This window comes from Clavelina lepadiformis, chromosome 1 (genome assembly GCF_947623445.1).
Source record: "Clavelina lepadiformis chromosome 1, kaClaLepa1.1, whole genome shotgun sequence".
NCBI classification, from domain to species: Eukaryota; Metazoa; Chordata; class Ascidiacea; order Aplousobranchia; family Clavelinidae; genus Clavelina; species Clavelina lepadiformis.
In genome coordinates, this window is record NC_135240.1 from 3,820,293 (window position 1) to 3,837,302 (window position 17,010).

Here is a 17,010-nt window from a genome sequence, read left to right on the forward strand (position 1 = left end):
GGCTTGTCCCTTCAGGACTTGCTAGTAGGGTTGGATTATCCGGATAGCGGTTAACCGGTTAACCGCAGGGTTTTTTTCTATCTGATATCCGGATATAAATCTGCCGGTTAACCGGTTAAAAGAGTATCGTTGCTAATGCGTTTTACACTTTTTAGTAAGTTTGAACATTCTTTGTTACGTAGAGGCTGACTCCCGCTGAGCGCAATTAAACCTTTGTTCACACTTCTATTGTCTTATACCAGGGGTGGGCAACCTTTTTAAACCCGAGAGCCGCTTTGGTTGTTAAATTTTTACTGACGAGCCAAGTCATAAGAACTTATGACGTCATAAATAGTTATATCGTTTAATTTTTCCATATCTGCATTCCTCAATCGAAAAATATCATTAAATTTGAATAATTAACAACTTGTCATGAATGCTGACCTAAATAAGGAAAAGAAAAAGGGAGAAACGTTCATAAACAGTAGTCTTGGACTCTTGTTAGCCTATACATTTTTTTTGAAATTTTACGATACGACTAGAAGAGCCACAAAAAACATGCCGGAGAGCCGCAGTTTGCCCACCCCTATCTTATACTTTCAACTACGGTACTCGTAAAATGCACGAGTGAAATTTACTATCACGTCACAAAGAAAGCATAATGAATGATGCATTGTGCTTTATAAGGAGGGAGTTGCAGAAGCAGTGAACATTAAATTTGCGTGATTTTTGTCGTATTCGCTCGTACTGCGCGTGTACGTAGATCTACAATAAAACTGTGTAATGATTTTACAATCCATTTTTCATGTAAACCTCGTGAAATCGATTGTTTCACTTAGCAGTTATTATTCGGTTAACCGGTTAGATAAATTCCAAATATACGGATATATCCGTTATCCGGATAGTAAGAATTATTGATATCCGAACTAACCCTACTTGCTAGTAGTCTTCTCTTCTCTGACTCGTACGAATTGAATTCTTTTCTGAGTTATTCTATTTTGAATAAGTAATTGCTAACATATTGGGAATTGGAATCATGGTGTAAATATCCTAATTCGGACAATACCATAAATGGTGACCCCGACGTGATATTTATTTAAAATTAATTATTTTAAACGTAAATTCTCAGACGTTTCCGAACAAAATTTACGTTGTTTAATCCCAGTCATCCTCATCGTCTCCAAATCCAGAAGGTTCTGCATATATTATAGAATTAATATATTACAGACAAGTGTATATGTTACTGGAGATTGTATCTATTAAAAAGTGCCATATTTCTTCACTTAGATGAAAAATTTACCATTGTTTTGTGCCGCTGAACGTCCATCAAATCCTGCAATAACACATCAATTTACAACTGTCTTATATTTCTCCAAGTTTAATTGTAATTGACGCAGCAGAAGTCACACTTACCGCCGCCATCGTTGTAATCATAGTCACCCGTTGATCGTGAGCCGAAGTCATCATTGCCGCCACCAAAGCCCTAGCAAACATTGAAGTTCAAGATAAATTGAAAACGCAAATAAACAGCAAAAATAATTACAAACGGATAGAAAGTGACAACCAACTTTACCTGGTTTTGTTTTGCTCGGCGTCCTCCGCGACGAGCATCACGTCCACCGAATTCACCTCTATCTGCACCAAAACTAGAGCCAACTGCCGATTCCGCACAACTCTCGAGCCAGGGCGGCACGTCTTGCATTGCCTGTGTTTGAGAAACTGGTTATTGCACGCGCCTACCAAACAACTAGTTACTTTAATACATGATGTGAGATTATCATTTCATCAATAGGCACTAACCTCTGACAAAACCTTTACAAGTGATCTTGCTAACTGGGCATCCTTAGTTTTGTCATAGAAAGAAGTAGCTTGACCCAAGTTGCCACAACGGCCAGTCCGCCCAATACGATGCACATATTCATCTATTTCTTTGGGTAAGTCGTAGTTAACAACGTGCTCAACCTATAAAATTCAATAGAACGTAGCTATTTAATTGACAGAAAATTGCGCAACAGACCGCTTAATTTTTCAGTGATAAGAATGCAACATAAACATTAATCACCTTAGGAATATCCAGTCCTCTTGCTGCCACGGATGTTGCAATGAGAATAGGGTGAGTGCCAGCTTTGAAGTCACGTAGTGCTTCCTCGCGCTCCCTCTGTAGTCGATCACTAGGGCATGAAAAAAAAAACCGTTTGAGCGATTAACAAACATACTTTTGCAAGCACAATTATAACTTACTGTAATTCAAGTAAAAAACGTGATGAAAGCCAAGATATGCTGACTATGAACCTAAACGTTTTTTATGAACGTCACAATTTTCAAGTCTTGCAAAATCTTCACAACAGAGTTAAGCTAAACGCTTACGTTATCATTTATCCAGCTGGAAAGTTATATTGCTGTAGTGCACAAGCCAAGTTACACCACAATCTTTTCGGCTTTTATTTAATGAAAACCTGTACTTTTGCAACTGCAACCTGCAAACCAACAGAACAGTTTTTTCCGTAAATAACAAGAATGAAATATTTATCATCAGCTGCGTTAACTACATTTTAGCATTTCGACTTTTCGAGTGGTTCTTCGAGTTTGCTTCACTTACGCTGTTGTTGTTGCGTCGGAGTCAAACATAATAAACGTTTACAAGCTTGTAAAATTAGAAAATGTTGAACTCTAAACATCATGTCTGACCTACTATAGTATATGGTTTCAAATAAATCGGGCAAAAGAAAACGCATTCCAGAGCCGTATTTTGTTTAGTTTGGAATTGAAACTGGCAGAAATTTTCTACACTCTGTCTGAAAACTATAGCTCCAGCCTGTAAAAAATTGCTAACTTGTAGCATAAAATACATACTACTGCTGTATTAGCTTACTATAATAACATAGTACAAAATACCCATGAATGCTGGTGGCAGGGCAAGAATCCTGAGACAAAGAGCAAGCAAGAAAGTCAGCACTGCGCCTTGTTTCTACGAAAACCAGGGTTCTGGATCGAGTCTTATTTACATTTGCAACTAGTTCCAATAGTTTTGATCTCTTGTCACACTGATCAACCTGACACGAATAACAAAGAAATATATAAAGAAATAAAGCAGCCTATTCCACTAAAAATTGATGCTGACGGCTGACGCTGAAATTAAACACTTTGAGACGAAAAATGGATTGAGTTTTCCAAAATTTCTTTAAAACTCATATTGATGTCGTACTAGCCTGTATTATGGTCTGTGTGATATCAGAGCATGCGCCACCAACACGACCAACTGTAAGAAAAAGAAAATCTTCTCTCAAGAAGTCATGGGCAAGTCTACAAAAATAAGGCGAAAATAACCTTTTAATTTATCTAATCTTATATTGTGGGAGCTAAGAGTCTGCTACATGAATAGCTCACATATATACGACAAGTGCAAAGTGACAATTACGTTTGAATTTCATCAGGAAATGTAGCGCTGAACATGAGCGTGTGTCTTTCCGTCTTTAAAGGCATGCCAAAAGAATCAGCCAATTTTCGGATTTCAGTTTCGAAGCCCATGTCAAGCATTCTGTCAGCTTCATCCAAAATCAAATACTGAACTTTGTCTAAGCCAACCTGCCAAAAGAGAACACTTTTTAATACCAGTTATTCTAAAAGAAAATGTTGCCTCTCAAAATTTCTAAACTTCAGCAAACATTTCATACCTTTCCCTTGTTTATGAAATCCATCAGGCGACCAGGAGTAGCAATCAGAACATTGCAACCTCTTTGCAATTCCCTCAACTGGTAACCAACACTTGTTCCTCCATAAGCAACTACCGGCCGACATATTGAACCTCTTGCAAATTTACGAGCTTCAAGATATATCTAGACAAGTTTAAACATGTTTAGAAAAATGATTTCAGTGCAATAAACTTATTGTTCCTTCAAAATGACTCCATCATACAGTAGTATTAACAGTCAGCATATACCTGATACACCAGTTCTCTTGTTGGCCCAACCACAATGGCTTCTGGAAGTTGTTTCTCCAAAAACGAAGTGTACTCCAGGCCATTTCGGATTATACTTGCCAAGACAGGAAGTAGAAATGCAACCTTTGAAGATAATGACTAATTCAAAATGAGTTGTTATCCAAGTCATGCATGCCATGTATTATTGTATTTACTCTCATAACTTAGGCTAACTACTAAGTTACAAGGTGTAAGCTTTTGCAAAACATACCGTCTTCCCAGAACCAGTTTGGGCACAAGCCATCAAATCTCTACCACTATTAATAATTGGAATGCTGTATTTCTGAACAGGAGTGGGTTTCTCGTATTTTGCTTTTGCAACATTGGACTGAAAAAAAGGAAAATACAAATTGCATAGTAGATATGCATTTAACGATTTACAACAACTTTTCTTCACATCTGCAGTTAATCTAACAACACGCACCCGAACATATTCTGGTAGATCAGCAGCATCAAATGAATCGATGCATCTTGGAGGATTTACTCCTGTTACTTTAACAGGTATCGAATCGTATTTGCCAAAGTTAATGCCTTTCTGCATGCTACCATATATTGCATCATCAACTTCAGGTGGAGGGGGAGGAATGTAGAGTGCAGGACGATCGTTGTTCTCACCACCATCTTTAAAAAAACCAACACAGAAAAATGATTTTTAAGTTCAAAAGACTGTATACGGTATTACAGTTTTTTCTGTTTGTTTAACTATTAGTAATTTTCCATGTGTCATAACTCATAACATACTGCAACATATTTTCATTGAACTCTTTGATGAAATAGATGAAACAAATCAAGCAATTTCTAAATAATATCATACTTAGTGGATGTGTGCAATGTGTTAGACAAATATAGCAAAATAGATTTCAAAGCTAGAATGGCTTAGTAAAGAAGAAAAAATAAAGCGGCATGAGAAGATTAAAGATCATTCACATCTCAATATATGAGGAAATTGTCTATCTCAGGGGTGGCAAACTCAATCGCACCAGGGGCCAAAACTCCAAACTTATTTAACGCCGCGGGCCGTGAGGATAAAACTTGATTGAACGTTTCGTAACACGAGTATATGAATTGGAACAGTAAGCGAAACACCAAATTATTTTTTTTGACGGTTTTTGGCTGGGAATAAATCGATTTATTCTATCGTATGATGAGGCAACTGTTGTGCTGCTGTATTGTGTGATTTTTTATAATCTTGTTTCGTGCTTGAAAACAGTAAGTTACACTGCAAAATGATGCCGTGGGCAGGAAATAGTTCAATGTATAAAATAGCATTGCGTGCATAATGACATTATAGCATATATATATAGCATTATAAAATAGTAAGTAGGCTTACTTCACAAAGAAGTTTGCATCCGATATCAGTAGTTATGGCAACAAGATAATGTGGCAAAATTATATTTTGTACAATTTTTTCTAGATTTCACCTGTGTTTTTCTACGCTTTATTTTTTTTATTGTAAAATACAAACAGGATATAGTTTGGCAATCGGAAGGTTAAATTTATATTTTTCTACACGAGCTTTCGCAAGCATAAGCTCGCTTCTTCAGGTGTACCGCAAAATTTTATATCTATTTATCTTATTTAATAATAATATATGGATACCGTACTACTAATACGGATACCGTACTACTACTACTACGAATATTTAATAATAATGTACGGATACCGTACTACTACTACTACTACGGATATTTAATAATATTGTACGGATACCGTAATTATGCACAGTACGAGCCGTAGGAAACACAAGCCCAATATAATTATAAACGAAATATAATATTATACTATAAAATAAAAAAATTATTCTTTTGGAAAACAATCTATTTGCGAAGATGGTTTTATACAATGGGAATTTGGACCAGTACTCCACTACTACTACTACTACTACCAAATTTAACACCGTTAATGTTCAACCACATTTAAACTAACCTTTACCTTGAGGTTTGCTATCACCAAAACCTTCAATTCAAAGATGTGTGTTACTTTGGACTTTCAAACAAAAACTTTTCAAGGGACAAGTGCTAAAAGAAGCTAACTTAAACTCATACAGTGGTTGTCAATAACAATACCAGACTAAGAACTTTTTCAACGATTTTTAGTGGTGAAGCCACTATCGCCAAAATTAGTAGCCATAATTGGTTACTTTGTGCTATTACGAATGCTTCACCAGTAAATGCACCGGCACTTGAGATGTTTTTTGTTAAAAATAAATGTCACCAGAAACTAATCACCTACGCTCAGAGTTGTATTCAATAAAAAAGATCAAACGGTGTATGTCAGTCTGCCGCTACTACTACATTTGACTGAAACACCAGCCATTAGGCATGTTGACTTCATAGTGACATCATAAATAAATGTTGTCATCTCCGTTATAATTAGTACCAAATATGAAATACTATTTTGGCTACTACTCCTTAGGCAGTACAGTATAATTGAAAAAATCCTTCTCCGGGTTACTTACTAGCAAATATTCTTTGATGTAAGTTCAACTTGATTTTAGCACTTGCCCACACTTGGTAATTCGAAATAGACAGAAAAACACCAATAAAACCAAAAATAGAAATACCTCCAGAATTCGAATCAAAACCACCACTGCCACTGAAACCGCTAGAGATCCCAAAACCACCACTTTTTGGTGCCCAAGCATCATCATCATCATTGGAAGCACCAGAACCATTTTTTGATCCAAGGTTATCAATTGTGTTGTGGTTGTCAAACCGAGAATGAGTCCCAAGTCCATTTGTGGCCCGAAACCCTAAAGAATAAAGTTTCATTCAGGAAAAGCACCAGATGCACATAAATGTTTTTGCTTTTGTAGATTTAGAATTCACCTGATGAAGACGATGAACAGCCAAGTCGGCCTCTTCCACGTCCTGCATTTGGTTTTCCATCACCTACATGACAAGCACGGCAGAAAGTAAGCAAAACAAAGCAACTGGTGCAGGAAAGATAATTTCTTAACATCCTATGAGAACTAGCATGTTTTGGACATGAACATAAGTCCTTCATCAGACAAAAAACATATGTTAACGTTAAAATCAAAGCTGTGTAAATATTTATAACGATTCCATACTTAAGTAGTTGCAAGGAAAAAGGAAGCAAAATTTTGAGGTTATAGATAAGGCGATACAGTAAACGATAACACAAGGGAACACAATTTTTGTTGACTTCGGTCTAACAATTGTTTTTGACTAACTTTTGGGCGCTGATTCCAAAAATGACATTATTTTTTCTCTATCAAGTCAAGTATTTTAGCTTGCCACCCACCACTTTGTCTCATAACCAACAAAAAAGTACAACATTTAAGACATTTGCGTTCATTGTATAAATCATTTTAAGAACTACAAGCAACTGAAAGTATCTTAATGGTTTTCAAATAAACATTTGTAAAGCTCTATTCTGTTCCTTAAAGCGGATATTGCTTCTGCAGGACAAATAAAGTGCGAGTTTTAGGACAAAAAGTTACGCTTGTAGCTTTTCCTTGCATGTTCAAGCTGTATGCATTCTCGCTTAATACTCCAGCAATAGTCAGGCAGCATATGTAAGTCCCATCTTCCCTCCATCACCTTCAGATCTTGGTGGAATCTTTCTCCTTGCACATCGCTGACCGCACAAAGGTTTTCCGGGAAATTAGCAAAATGGCTATGCAAAAACTGCATCTTGATGCTCATGTTGCAGCCGAGTTCTCTGTAGCTTTCCACTAGCTTCAGAACAATATCAATATAATTCTCTGCCCGTGCATTCCCATGAATTCCCTCGACAAGGTTTTTATATGATAACCACGCATTTTCTTCCAATTCTGAGTCTCTGACATTAAACCAACGAAACGTTCATATTTGTTGAGTTGCCAAATTTGTGGACCATCAAATACATCAGCTTTAATTTTTTGTATTTACAGGCATTTGTATGTTATATAGCAAAATAGAATTCAAAGCTAGAATGGCTTAGTAAAGAAGAAAAAATAAAGCGGCATGAGAAGATTAAAGATCATTCACATCTCAATATACGAGGAAATTGTCTATCTCAGGGGTGGCAAACTCAATCGCACCAGGGGCCAAAACTCCAAACTTATTTAACGCCGCGGGCCGTGAGGATAAAACTTGATTGAACGTTTCGTAACACAAGTATATGAATTGGAACAGTAAGCGAAACACCAAATTTTTTTTTGACGGTTTTTGGCTGGGAATAAATCGATTTATTCTATCGTATGATGAGGCAACTGTTGTGCTGCTGTATTGTGTGATTTGTTATAATCTTGTTTCGTGCTTGAAAACAGTAAGTTACACTGCAAAATGATGCCGTGGGCAGGAAATAGTTCAATGTATAAAATAGCATTGCGTGCATAATGACATTATAGCATATATATATAGCATTATAAAATAGTAAGTAGGCTTACTTCACAAAGAAGTTTGCATCCGATATCAGTAGTTATGGCAACAAGATAATGTGGCAAAATTATATTTTGTACAATTTTTTCTAGATTTCACCTGTGTTTTTCTACGCTTTATTTTTTTTATTGTAAAATACAAACAGGATATAGTTTGGCACTCGGAAAGTTAAATTTATATTTTTCTACACGAGCTTTCGCAAGCATAAGCTCGCTTCTTCAGGTGTACCGCAAAATTTTATATCTATTTATCTTATTTAATAATGTATGGATACCGTACTACTAATACGAATACCGTACTACTACTACTACTACGAATATTTAATAATAATGTACGGATACCGTACTACTACTACTACGGATATTTAATAATATTGTACGGATACCGTAATTATGTACAGTACGAGCCGTAGGAAACACAAGCCCAATATAATTATAAACGAAATATAATATTATACTATAAAATAACAAAAATTATTCTTTTGGAAAACAATCTATTTGCGAAGATGGTTTTATACAATGGGAATTTGGACCAGTACTCCACTACTACTACTACTACTACCAAATTTAACACCGTTAATGTTCAACCACATTTAAACTAACCTTTACCTTGAGGTTTGCTATCACCAAAACCTTCAATTCAAAGATGTGTGTTACTTTGGACTTTCAAACAAAAACTTTTCAAGGGACAAGTGCTAAAAGAAGCTAACTTAAACTCATACAGTGGTTGTCAATAACAATACCAGACTAAGAACTTTTTCAATGATATTTAGTGGTGAAGCCACTATCGCCAAAATTAGTAGCCATAATTGGTTACTTGGTGCTATTACGAATGCTTCACCAGTAAATGCACCGGCACTTGAGATGTTTTTTGTTAAAAATAAATGTCACCAGAAACTAATCACCTACGCTCAGAGTTGTATTCAATAAAAAAGATCAAACGGTGTATGTCAGTCTGCCGCTACTACTACATTTGACTGAAACACCAGCCATTAGGCATGTTGACTTCATAATGACATCATAAATAAATGTTGTCATCTCCGTTATAATTAGTACCAAATATGAAATACTATTTTGGCTACTACTCCTTAGGCAGTACAGTATACTTGAAAAAATCCTTCTCCGGGTTACTTACTAGCAAATATTCTTTGATGTAAGTTCAACTTGATTTTAGCACTTGCCCACACTTGGTAATTCGAAATAGACAGAAAAACACCAATAAAACCAAAAATAGAAATACCTCCAGAATTCGAATCAAAACCACCACTGCCACTGAAACCGCTAGAGATCCCAAAACCACCACTTTTTGGTGCCCAAGCATCATCATCATCATTGGAAGCACCAGAACCATTTTTTGATCCAAGGTTATCAATTGTGTTGTGGTTGTCAAACCGAGAATGAGTCCGAAGTCCAATTGTGGCCCGAAACCCTAAAGAATAAAGTTTCATTCAGGAAAAGCACCAGATGCACATAAATGTTTTTGCTTTTGCAGATTTAGAATTCACCTGATGAAGACGATGAACAGCCAAGTCGGCCTCTTCCACGTCCTGCATTTGGTTTTCCATCACCTACATGACAAGCACGGCAGAAAGTAAGCAAAACAAAGCAACTGGTGCAGGAAAGATAATTTCTTAACATCCTATGAGAACTAGCATGTTTTGGACATGAACATATGTCCTTCATCAGACAAAAAACATATGTTAACGTTAAAATCAAAGCTGTGTAAATATTTATAACGATTCCATACTTAAGTAGTTGCAAGGAAAAAGGAAGCAAAATTTTGAGGTTATAGATAAGGCGATACAGTAAACGATAACACAAGGGAACACAATTTTTGTTGACTTCGGTCTAACAATTGTTTTTGACTAAATTTTGGGCGCTGATTCCAAAAATGACATTAGTTTTTCTCTATCAAGTCAAGTTTTTGAGCTTGCCACCCACCGCTTTGTCTCATAACCAACAAAAAAGTACAACATTTAAGACATTTGCGTTCATTGTATAAATCATTTTAAGAACTGCAAGCAACTGAAAGTATCTTAATGGTTTTCAAATAAACATTTGTAAAGCTCTATTCTGTTCCTTAAAGCGGATATTGCTTCTGCAGGACAAATAAAGTGCGAGTTATAGGACAAAAAGTTACGCTTGTAGCTTTTCCTTGCATGTTCAAGCTGTATGCATTCTCGCTTAATACTCTAGCAATAGTCAGACAGCATATGTAAGTCCCATCTTCCCTGATATTTTTCCTCCATCACCTTCATATCTTGGTGGAATCTTTCTACTTGCACATCGCTGACCGCACAAAGGTTTTCCGGGAAATTAGCAAAATGGCTATGCAAAAACTGCATCTTGATGCTCATGTTGAATCTGAGTTCCCTGTAGCTATCCAATAGCTTCAGAACAATTTCAATATAATTCTCTGCCCGTGCATTCCCATGAAATCCTTTGACAAGGTTTTTATATGATAGCCACGCATTTTCTTCCAATTCTGAGTCTCTGACATTAAACCAATGAAACGTTCATATTTGTTGAGTTGCCGAATTTGTGGACCATCAAATACATCAGCTTTAATTTTTTGTATTGACAGGCCAAGAAAAGCCCAAACGAGGTAATTAAAACAGTTGCTTTCAGTTGTCAATGCTTTAACGAATTGCTTTATTAGGCCGAGCTTTATATGTAGAGGTGGGAAAACAATGTTTTCTCTGTCAACAAGTGGCTCATTTAGAATATTGGGATCACCAGGTTTAAGGTCAGATCTCGGAGGCCAGTTCCTCACCACCCAGTGCTGATCTCGAGCTCTGCTGTCCCACATACACAAATAGCAGGGGTACTTTGTGTATCCGTGTTGCTGACCAAGAAGAAAACATAACATTTTAAGGTCAACACAAATGATTCAATTGTGCTTGTGATATTGCAACAATTCAAGACTCTTTTTATGTTTCCGTATTCTTCACGAAGACTAATTGAATGTGCAATTGGTACTGCACCGTATAAATTGCTATTATAGAGAAAGACGCACTTTAAGATCCTATTTGAGCTGTCAATGAACATTCGCCATTTAATTGAGTTGTAGATCGGAATTCCCAACCCCTCCAGTAAACCGTGTATATTATGGCAATACACAAAGCTACTTTCACTTCGAAAGTATGGTAAAAACGGACTTTCTCTCGAACGAAAGTATGATACCTTCGCTCTTTTTCAAAAAAAACAATCCACGCTTTTATCAAACTACAACTTCAAAGCGAGGCAACACGTGTTTTGAGTGCAGTTGACAAGCTTTTTAAACGTGTGGTGTAACCGAGTCGTCATTTTTTTAAAGGCATTTGACAGTTACTAATGCAAAATTGCACAATAGTGTGAAATGTTATGAACCTGGAACCACCACTCATCACTCTGCAAGGATAGGAACAGATATTATTTTATTGCTTGTCTGTTTTCCTGGAAACTACGAGTACATACATGGTTGAAAGTGGAAAGCAACTTACTTCAATTTTACCATTCTTATCTAGTTTCGTTGGATGATTGCATCCTCCAACTAAAAACGGGGGAAAAGCATCGACCTAAATCGATGCCTTTGCCTTTTTCGCTTAATAATTTAGTTGATTCTTCTTGTATATAACTTACAATATGATTAGCCTGTGCATTCATGTTACAAATGGAAAAACAATACCCATGGCTAAAGTCGAAGACAATTGGATGTATGCTGTAGAGAAAAAACTTGACGTGATAGAAGAAAACTGGCGGCATTTTTTGAATTCAGCACACCGGAATTAGCCTAAATCAAGTGCAAAATCAAAGTCAACAAATTTTTTGTTCAAAATTGTTACCCAGTGTAATAGGTGCAAAGGCACTGTTCAAACAGGTTGCGGTGATAGCAGATGTTGCAAAATGCAAAAAATAGAATTGACTGATCGGATAAAAGTAGGAATAGTGAAATACAAATAATCACAGGTATGCGATGAGATAGGCAGATTAGTCACAAACTTTTAATAAAAACGATGAACCATTTTCATAGGCTTATTTGGGGTTAGATTCAATTTTTTAATAAAAAGTGCTTCGTGAATCTTGCATATATAAATAATATAATTATTAATCTGCTTTGTATTTGCATAAAAATTTAAAGTTTTCATGGTGTTTTAAGTCAATGCGTGTTGAGCAATTCTTAATGTGACTTTTAACGATCGATTTGCCTGCTCAATCTTAGCGCGTATCGTATCGTGTGAAGTGGCGTGCAGCCTTACGCATGTAAGTACAGCTCATGTCATGTGGGCATATATTGGTACACCACCTTAAACTGAAGGTGACAGGGTACATAAGCTTTGTTATTGAAGTAGTTTCCAAACTTATACGAGGAGTATACGTCACGTATTTCAATGTTGTATTTGCACTTTATAAGTGTGTATAATTTGTTTTTTGAAGTCGTGGAAGATTTTCCTTTCAAGGTATTTTGAGAATAACTCCCTGTGTTTCATTTGTGTCCTCATTCATTTGTGTTCTCATTTTCTTTTGCTTTGGGGCTGGTTTTTGATGCTATGAAAGATTGAACGGTGTTGCCAAACATTTTGTTAGGATAGCTATTGTTAATAAAACTTTACACAATTTGGTAACTTTTATGTTAAAGAGAGTTTTATTAGAGCATACAGTTCATGAGCAGTTTAAGAGATATACAATTAAACTTTTCCATGGTGATGCAATTGCACGATAGTTTAGCATTAATCCGGTGTGAGATTTTTTGTAAAAAAAACTTGGAACTACATGAAGAGGCCATGAAACATATTTCGTTATCTAGGAATGCTAGACTGGTGTTTGCATTTTCCATGATGAATTTTAGGTTAAGATGTATTTACTTCAGGTCAGGTTTCTCTAAATAAAATAGTTTGATTTTGAGCTAAGAAATTAAACGTAGATATATATTTTTGTGGCATATATATATATTCACTAATGTTACTTAAGCAGTAAGAAAATTAAAGATTAAAGTAAGAAAACTAGCAAAACTAACCTGAAGAAAAACTTCTTTTCCCTTGGTTGGAGAAAACCTGATAAATTCAATGAAACTGAGATTAAACATTGTCACAAGGTCAGTGTGTGTTACTGTGATAATCAAGAATCAAGATAACAATCAACTTACATTTGAGGTGGTTGTGGTCGCACCAGAGCCCCAGTCATCATCGTCAAACATAATTAATGACTTTATTTACAGATGATTAAATTTTTAAAACAGAATTTCACAAGAACAACAGTCACTGAAATGTAACTTAATAGTTATAATTATGATTTTCCATCAATAAACATTGTGAAACCCATTGGCGCATAAATACTTGTTGGTTTGTTTAATTGAAAGATCCATTCAATTTGATTTGTACCAATTTTATATGCCAAAAAAATAGATCCCACTCATACACAGACATAGGCCCTATGATCTTACCATAACACTTTAAAAAGTTAAAATTCTTATTTGCCTCATGATAGAGTGCATTTGACTTCACCATACTATAGAACAGGGGTGGGCAAATTTGTTCAATAAAAGAGTCACCTGCGGAAAACTACAAACGCCAACAAACCGCAAGCAAGTTCAACAGCCTCCATAACGCAATGCTTTGCTTTGCCGATTTCCGCAAACAAGTATTCGGGACCGGGTAAAACCTGGACACGACGCAATCCGCGGATCGTCCATGGACGGTTGAAAATGGACGATTTTTGCGTAATCGTTCATGGACGCTTTCACGCAAAACCCACGTTTTCCCTTAGTCGTCCATGGACGGTTGTTGAAATAGGCTTAAATCAGTTCTTTTTTAACAAAGCGTCCATGGGTGGTTTTTAGGATAAGTTTAAAAAGCTTAAAGCAGTCCATGGATGGTTGAAAATGGACGATTTTTGCGTAAACGTCCATGGACGCCTTTAGGATAAGCTGAAATAGCGGATATGATGAAACTGTCCATGGACAGTTATTGGTTTCGAGATCGTCCATGCCCCATGGACACTTAAGAATGGCCGATTTTTGCGTAAGCGTACATGGACGATTACAGGATAAGCTGAAATAACGGATTTGAGGAAAGTGTCCATGGACAGTTATGGGATAGGCTAAATAGAGGATATGATGTAAGCGTCCAAGCATGAACAGTTTTGGGGTCATATGCTGAAATGATGGGACATGCAAAGAATAGACCTCGGTAGGTTTGGGATAGACATAAAAGATAGCCTATATTTTGGAAGCTTGAGTGGTACAATCGGCTGGATAGGCGTAAATTATGGACAGCACCGGGTAAAAGCTTGACACGACACAATCCATAGATCGTCCATGGACGGTTGACAGTTTTCAGTAGCCTATAGGCCTAATCATTTCGTGGCATGACCAACTTTTTTAGTGACGGTAGTGTCCATGGACTGTTTTGGGATAGGCTTAAATAGTGGATATGATGTACCGGTAGCGTCCATGGACAGTTATGGGATAGGCTTAAATAGTCGATATGATGTACTGTACCGGTAGTGTCCATGGACTGTTTTGGGATAGGCTTAAATAGTGGATATGATGTACCGGTAGTGTCCATGGACTCTTTTGGGATAAGCTTAAATAGTGGATATGATGTAAATAGTGGATATGATTGGATTTTAATAAATTGTAAAAATAGCTTTTCTATCAATAAGTGGCATATTGCAGGAAGCTCAAAGAATCCTTAATGAAAGTTCTTGCGAGAAACAGATCGATTTCGATACTGACAGCGAGTCCTGCAAAAAGTATCGCATGGACTTTGGCAATTTACTGCTTGATTCCACCGGTGAGAGGCTGTTTGGGTTTGAATTAGAACTGCAGTATTTGTAACATGTTAACAAGCTTTTCCCTATCCCCTATCCATGTTAACAAGCTTTCCCCTATCCGCTATTTAAGCTTTTCCTAAAATCGTCCATGGACGCTTTCCCCTATCCGCTATTTAAGCTTTTCCTAAAATCGTCCATGGACGCTTTCCTCTATCCGCTATTTAAGCTTTTCCTAAAATCGTCCATGGACGCTTACGCAAAAATCGTCCATTTTCAACCGTCCATGGACGATCTCGAAAACACTGCTTTAAACTTATCCTAAAAACCACCCGTGGACGCTTTGTTAAAAAAGAACTGATTTAACCCTATTTCAACAACCGTCCATGGACGACTAAGGGAAAACGTCGGTTTTGCGTAAAAGCGTCCATGGACGCTTACGCAAAAATCGTCCATTTTCAACCGTCCATGGACGATCCGCGGATTGCGTCGTGTCCAGGTTTTACCCAGTCCCCTATGTCTTTTGATGCTGATTTTTGTCCAAAGACCCCTTCAAAATATTTAGATTTCCTCAATAGGAGGTTTAAAATTTGTTTATGCATCAGTCATTAAACATTGTCAATGTCGTTTTACAGTGTCAATAGTTTCAAGACTCCGCAAATTGTTATTTTCGGAAAAGGAATGTTGAAACACTTGGCAATAATAAGATCAATCTCCATTGTGGATTTTGATATGACCTTTCAAATTGTGGCTTCGGGTAAATGACTTGAGGCAAACTTGGCAATGATAAGGTCGCTCACCAGTGTGGATTCCCATATGAGCTTTTAAATTACCGCTTGTGGTAAATGACTTGAGGCAAACTTGGCACTGATAAGGTCGCTCACCAGTGTGGATTCTCATATGAGTTTTCAAATTACTGCTATCTGAAAATGACTTGTAGCACACCTGGCATTGATAAGGTCGCTCACCAGTGTGCATTCTCATATGAAGTTTTAAATTACTGCTTGTGGTAAATGACTTGAAACAAAGTTGGCACTGATAAGGTTTCTCACCAGTGTGCATTCTCATATGAGCTTGCAAACTTCCACTTGCGGTAAATGTCTTGAGGCACACCTGGCATTGATATGGTCGTTCACCAGTGTGGATTCTCATATGAGCTTTTAAATTACTGCTATCTGAAAATGACTTGTAGCACACCTGGCATTGATAAGGTCGTTCACCAGTGTGCATTCTCATATGAACTTTTAAATTACTGCTTGTGGTAAATGACTTGAAACAAAGTTGGCACTGATAACGTTTCTCACCAGTGTGCATTCTCATATGAGCTTGCAAACTTCCACTTGTGGTAAATGTCTTGAGGCACACCTGGCATTGATATGGTCGTTCACCTGTGTGCATTCTCATATGAGCTTTTAAATGTTGGCTTTGAGTAAATAACTTTTTACAAAACTTGCAGTGATAATTACGCTCTCCAGTATGAGTTCTTACATGATCTTTCAAACTGCTGCTTTGGCCAAATGACTTGTCGCACACATCGCATTGATAAGATCGCTCACCTGTGTGAGTTCTTAAATGTTGTTTCAAGTTGCTTTTGCATTTGAATGATTTATCACAAAATTTGCAGGAAAATTTCTTTTCTTGTCCTTCTTTATTAAAAATGTCTTGTGAAATCCCATCACTGATTGATTTTAACAAAACGTCAACTGGCATTCCAACTACTTGACGATCAATTGCGTTAACACTTAATATTATACAAACTTATAACCTATTTTCTGAAAAGAACTTAAATATTTGAAGGTTTTATTGATAGGAGTAAACTCATATAATGGGTAAATGTTTTAATAAAAATAATCAATATCAATAATTGTTTGCAAAATTAATTACAAAGTAAAAAAAGCAGTGACTGTCACATATAAAA

General features: G+C 36.5%; 1 protein-coding gene across 1 annotated transcript; it reads right to left on the reverse strand.

The window, feature by feature from the left end:
* Positions 1-1,134: 1,134 nt before the first annotated feature.
* LOC143448721 (ATP-dependent RNA helicase DDX4-like) lies at positions 1,135-14,118 on the reverse strand. Its single transcript, XM_076948571.1, has 20 exons — positions 13,468-14,118; positions 13,339-13,375; positions 9,848-9,910; positions 9,583-9,771; positions 7,522-7,685; positions 6,787-6,958; positions 6,522-6,710; positions 4,383-4,579; positions 4,170-4,286; positions 3,920-4,042; positions 3,654-3,815; positions 3,398-3,564; positions 3,189-3,282; positions 2,875-3,032; positions 2,042-2,150; positions 1,780-1,941; positions 1,553-1,684; positions 1,393-1,462; positions 1,280-1,312; positions 1,135-1,175 (listed from the first exon to the last, which is right to left on the reverse strand). Exons 1-20 carry the CDS (start codon positions 13,516-13,518, stop codon positions 1,135-1,137), a joined length of 2,430 nt encoding a protein of 809 aa, XP_076804686.1. The 5' UTR covers positions 13,519-14,118.
* Between the last annotated feature and the right edge of the window lie 2,892 nt (positions 14,119-17,010).

Coding starts and splice junctions, on each gene's coding strand:
- LOC143448721 (XM_076948571.1), bottom strand. CDS start 13,518: ATGTTTGACGATGATGACTGGGGCTCTGGTGCGACCACAACCACCTCA. Junction 4,580..6,521: donor TTTTGATTCGAATTCTGGAG/GTATTTCTATTT, acceptor GTTTTTTTAAAG/ATGGTGGTGAGAACAACGAT. Junction 1,176..1,279: donor TTCAGCGGCACAAAACAATG/GTAAATTTTTCA, acceptor TAATATATGCAG/AACCTTCTGGATTTGGAGAC.